At 44.3% G+C, this 5,516-nt stretch overlaps 1 protein-coding gene across 1 annotated transcript; it reads right to left on the bottom strand.

The window, feature by feature from the left end:
- Positions 1 to 2,037: 2,037 nt before the first annotated feature.
- TRMT10C (tRNA methyltransferase 10 homolog C (S. cerevisiae)) lies at positions 2,038 to 3,387 on the bottom strand. Its single transcript, XM_009891631.1, has one exon. The coding sequence runs from the start codon at positions 3,356 to 3,358 to the stop codon at positions 2,111 to 2,113; it is 1,248 nt and encodes a 415-aa protein (XP_009889933.1). The 5' UTR covers positions 3,359 to 3,387; the 3' UTR covers positions 2,038 to 2,110.
- Between the last annotated feature and the right edge of the window lie 2,129 nt (positions 3,388 to 5,516).

Here is a 5,516-nt window from a genome sequence, read left to right as displayed (position 1 = left end):
CTGGCACATTGGGTAAAAATTGTCTTCCATGTTTCACCCACAGGAGCGCAAGCGAGCAATGACGTCACTTCTTCCAAGGGACGTATGTGGAAGGCAGTAAAAGGTCGACTCTCTTCCCCCAGCAAGAGACAAAGCGCTGTTGGAAGGGTGCAAGGCCGTGTGAAACGGGACACGTTGTGTAATGGCCACACGCCTTGCTAATGAGCACACCCTCACTAGGAGGAGCAGAAGGCTGACAAGAAGGGAACGTCCCATAGCAGGAGGTGCCACAAACTGGGGCGGGGAACTGGGGCACCAGGCAGCTGCTGGGAGCAGCAGGAAGTCAGCCCAGATTTGCAGTGACGGGGGGAAAGGTAAAAGCGGCAGTGGGAGATGACTCAATTAGAGACCGAACAGAACTACACCACCCCCACCCCCCAGCCCCGTATTGGAGCACATCTGCATCAATTAAAGGACAGTGTGGCTTTAAACCCACAGAAATTGTTAAGATGTGGTACTAACCAGTAATTATAATTAAGGGTGTGTATTTCTGTGTTTTGAACTGTATAAATATTTCAAGGAGTTTGCAGGCCGGTGTGCTACCTTTGTGGGTTACCCCCCTAGCACCCACCTCTGCCGAAACAATTAATTAAATACCTCTGCTCTGCATGTGCACTGGCATCTTGCACTCCAGGTTAATGACTCCGCTTTGGGACAACAAAAGTGCAAACTAGTTCACAGAGCAGAAGCTGCTTTTGTGGAGAAATGGCAAACAACAGGAGGCACTGCCCCAGCAGCACACGGCTCTGTCTTGGCTCTTCTTTTTCCTAAAAGGGGGGCTGTTTCAGTGAGGCGGCCGCACGCACCTGAGGGCTCAACTGGGGGGCGGGGAGGCAGCCCTCAGCGGTGCCTGACACCCTGTCCGGCCATGAAGCTTTGCGTGCCACCCAACCATGTGCAGCCAAAAGGAAGATGGCCTTTCTCCACGCCCGCAGGCTGCCATGTTTCAACGGCAGTGAAGGGCAGCACTGGGGTTGTGCATCCTCTGCTGCCTTGCCACATGTCCTCAACATGGCGTGCAGTGCAAGGCGAGACAGGGAACACGTCGCCACCAACCCCTGGTATATCAAGTCTACTGTTCCAAATTACATCTCCCGCTCGTGGTTTTTGAATTTTCAAGACAAAACCCACCATCTGCCATCACTGACTTCAAACATCAGAGTAGTCAACTGGACTAAATCAAAAAGATTTAAGCGCCCGTAAAGGCACCGAGAAATCCCTCCTCCTCCTCCAGGCAGCAGAAAGAACTGCATGCCACAACACTCCCATGGTAGCTCCGCAGCTGGAACACAGGCTTTCACAGAGAGACTGATCTATATGTTTTCGGCTGTGAGAAACATTAAAAGGCTCTCTGCTCCTCTAAGCATTTACTAATAGAATGGTTTATCAAAGTTCCAGCACTTTGGGAAATCTACATTACACTGACTGAAAACACAGGCACTCGGGGATAAAAGTCTTACACAAAAGTACACAGGGTAGTTTTTTGGCAGGGTCAAGACAATTTGGAGTATTCCTTCCAAACAGGGACTTGATTCGTGCCAGACAGAACACCAAGAAACAAACTGTGCAATTCCCCAAAATCATGCTAGGTTTTAAGTCATGTGTCTTTAGTTATCAAAAGTCAATTCATCTATACACCAAAGTAAGTGGGAAAGGTCTCTTCTATTTCATCTCGGCTAACCTTTTAGAAGATGACTGTGGATGGCCTCCACCCCCTGCAGACCCGAGGCACTGAGGTATGCTCCAAGGAACCACCTTTGCACACAGTTACAGTCACCCTCGTCCCAGCATGATTCATCTGAACAGATTTATATTCTTTGTACAGAGCAATTTTTATTTTAGAACAGATGAGCTCATTTCTCTTAACATAACTTCAATAATGTGTGAATAAATTCAAACAGTTGGAATACTAAGGTAGTTCTTTAAAAAAAATCCCTAACGGTCCTTTCAAACTTGACCAACGCAGGCATATTTAGAGATAAATAGCCAAGTACAGTTCCAGAAGTCCTGAGAAACTGGAGCATTCAAAGGCGCAGTTTGCCCGTAATAAATCATTCTCCTCCCCATCATTCTACTTTTGCGTTAGCTTCTTAGAGTAGTTCTTGGCAAATTGCTTTTGTACTTCTTCTTGCCTCTTTCCAAGTTTAATTGTTTTCATCAGGTTTAAGGTTCTTTTCAGTTCGTGCACAGGCCTGTTTACAAAGCCACAGTATTTCCTTTTCGGAACAAATTCCAGAGCCTTCTTCCAGTCTCCAGTATCCTTCAAGGTTAATAAAATATGCATCATTTGATCCAGTGTGAGATTTTTGGCACCAGAATTCCAAAGCAAGTACTTCTCCAACGGAAGGGCCGCAGTCTCCAGCCCCAATCGCTTTGCCCGTGCTAAAGAGACTCCTGTTTTTATGCTCCTGTCAACCATTGACCCAATAATATAGATTTTATCGTGATCGAATGTTTTCATTACTTTGGGAGAATCAGCAGTCAGATAGATAAGCTTATCCTTTGGAAAGACGTCTGTGTAGCACTGGTCTGTCACAGTGATAAGCAGTTTGCCCCACGCCTCTTTATAATGCTTGATAAATTCCTTATGATAGAGGCTGTCGTCATTGAAGTTACAGAAGTGGATGTGGAATGGATCTACAGATCTTCGATTGCAGCTTTCGCTTAACACTATCTGTCTCACTGTATTTGCGACTTCTCGGACAGACATATCTTTTTCGTAAGACATGTCAAATATTAGCGGTTGGCCAAAGATCATAGACTGAGCAACCCTCCAATTGTATGCTTTATCCATAGAGCTGGCCCACAAACATATGAATGAACTCCTCTTGGTCTCATCAGTTTCTGAAGGTTGCTTTTGTGTTTCTAGCCTCCTTTCCCTTTTCTCATCCATCTTCCTTTTGTCATTTTTCTTGTAAAGTTCTTTGAGATGCAAGTATTTTAAATACTTCTTTTTGGCTGACTTGGAAGGACATTCCATAAAGGTTTTTAGCTGTTCTTCACTGATATTTTCTGGAACTGATCTGCCAGCTAGTCTCCACATCTCTAAAATCTCACGTGCAGCAGCCAAAGTGGAAAGATCCTTACGCTCAGAGACCGTCTCACTGACTTCTTCTTGCAACCCAGACTTCATTACCTTCTTCCATGCATCTAAATCTAGTTTTTCTGAGGGACTCCCTGAATTGTCCTGCTTCAGGCAAAGTGATAAACTCAGAGTTCTACTGAGTGGAAACAAATCCTTTTTCATCCCATGTTGTGCAGCAAATGGAAGGACAGAACTTCGTACAATTTTTTTCAGAAGCACATTAGCAGACTGCATACTTGGACATGTGCTGTGTTCAGACACTTATCTGCAAGACACCAATAAGAGGGAGAAAAAAACTTGTCAGAAACCATGGAAGAAAATGGACACAGATTTTCATCCTTAGTAACCCTGACAGGCAGTAACTTACTTCTCAGTGAATACTAGAAATTCCTGCTTCCACTATTACTTTTCTACTGTTTTCTAAATAAAAATGGCGTATGTTGCTCTGCTGGGAAGAGACATGGTTAGCTCTGCTGCTTAGAACAGCTATACTTACTGCAATTCAAAATGTGTTCAAACAACTTTAAAGTATTGTCTGAGATCTATTTATCTGTATCACATGACAAGCGAGAACCTTCACAACCAAAGCAAGCAAAGTGCTGCATGGAGACTGAAAATATTTTCATACACGTCCAGAGGTGCCTGCCTAATTTACCTGTACTCCGAAAATGGACAAGATGCCTCATCTTGTAACATTTTCCGGGAAAACCCTGTATCACAGATCACATTTTTGCTTTTACCATTATATTTTGGGAAAGCTCTACTGGCAAACTTTAGTGCTAAAGTTTTCCCTCTTCTGTGCATTTCCACATTGCAGGTCACTGGTACTGAAACTACCAATGCTATAGTTTTGCTACGCCAACACCACTGCCACTGAAGGCACTCCTGTGTCCCCTGAGTCCCTTGTTCCTGGCTCCCTCAGCACTGCAACCACTCACATGGCTGCACTATGAGCCAAACCAGAGAACTGATCTTAGGGACAGCCAACCAGGAGGTGGAGAAAGGAAAAAAAGCTAGTTATCCCACCCAAATGCCTGATTCACCAGACACCTCCTAGAAAGAAGAGATGGAAGAATAAACAACTAGTATAAGAAAAGACCATCTTTCTTCTTTTTGCTAAATTGCCTGTGAAGTTGATGTTGGCACATGAAGCTAATGATACGAAACTCACAGTCCCATTAATTTCATAGACATTTATATTTAAATGTAAAAGGTCTGCAAAAACACCAAAGAACGTTTAATATTTTCCTTGTCCTATGCAAACCTACTTAAGTAAAAACAGTGAAGTTTCACTGTTTGAGAAAACACAATTTGGCAAAAACATAAAAATTAGCTCCAAATTTAAAAAACAAAATTCATAAACTCCCTAATAACTTACCACCTGAAAATAATTTGAGATACAGAACAAATTAAATCTATTTTGGGGGTTTTATATATGTACCTGCCCAGATAAAGAGCCAAAGAAAAAGTACCATATTAGGAAGCAATATATAAACTGGCATGCATTTTACAATACCGCAATTGGTCAAATTGGTGACTGACCTTTTATTTTCTACTGTTATTAAGATAAAATGAACATAAAACCCCAACAACCTAATAGTGTGAAGTTAAGAGAAAATTCGTGTTACTATATAGATGTTCATAATTTTAAATTTAGGCATTAAGCATACTGCCAAAATTAATAATCAAAAAAGTATGTTGTCCAGCTTGGAGAAATCAAGGGATCAGTTCCTCAATTAACTCACGTTACTGGAGTGCCAATTAAGTCAGTAGTTCAGACAGCAAATCTGTCTGAAAGTGAGATTTGCAATCTGAATACTTGATGACAGCTTTTGATAAAAGCCAAATGACCTTTCAGTGTGTCCAAAATGCACGCTACCGTGTCATTACTGCAAGAATTTGTCTAAATCTCTTTGAAGAACTTAGATTTGTAGGTTCAACGATATTTTTCTGATTTTTTTTATTTTTTATTTTTTAGCATGACTTCACTGTAACTAACACCAGGAACAGAAACGCCCTTCACTGATATTTCAGAGGCTGAGTAACTCGCCTTACTTCCCCCAGCAGAGATGCCCAAGGGTGGGGGTGGGCAGGCCCGCACAGCCGCAGGCCGGAAGGCCGTGAGGGGAATGCGCCAGACCAGGGCACGGAGCGACGCGGCTCTTCCCGACAGCGCGGCACTACACGCTCCTTAACAGCTTTTAACCCAGCCCGCAGTGGAACCCAACCGCGACAACACCTCAAAGCACCGCGCTGCGCCTCACCAGCGCGCCCCTTATCCGCGCTTCCCCCCCGGCCCCCCGGCACCGCGGCCCCTGGGACACCCGCGCCGCAGGCCCGACCCGCGCCCGCCGAGGACAGCCAGGCTGGGCGGCACAGCAGGGGAGCGAAA

This window comes from Charadrius vociferus, unplaced genomic scaffold (genome assembly GCF_000708025.1).
Source record: "Charadrius vociferus isolate BGI_N301 unplaced genomic scaffold, ASM70802v2 scaffold329, whole genome shotgun sequence".
NCBI classification, from domain to species: Eukaryota; Metazoa; Chordata; class Aves; order Charadriiformes; family Charadriidae; genus Charadrius; species Charadrius vociferus.
Note: the sequence above shows the minus strand (reverse complement) of the source record. Positions and strands in the feature narration are given on the sequence as shown.

Excerpts from the sequence above, each read along its gene's own strand:
- TRMT10C (XM_009891631.1), bottom strand. The coding sequence starts at position 3,358 with ATGCAGTCTGCTAATGTGCTTCTGAAAAAAATTGTACGAAGTTCTGTC.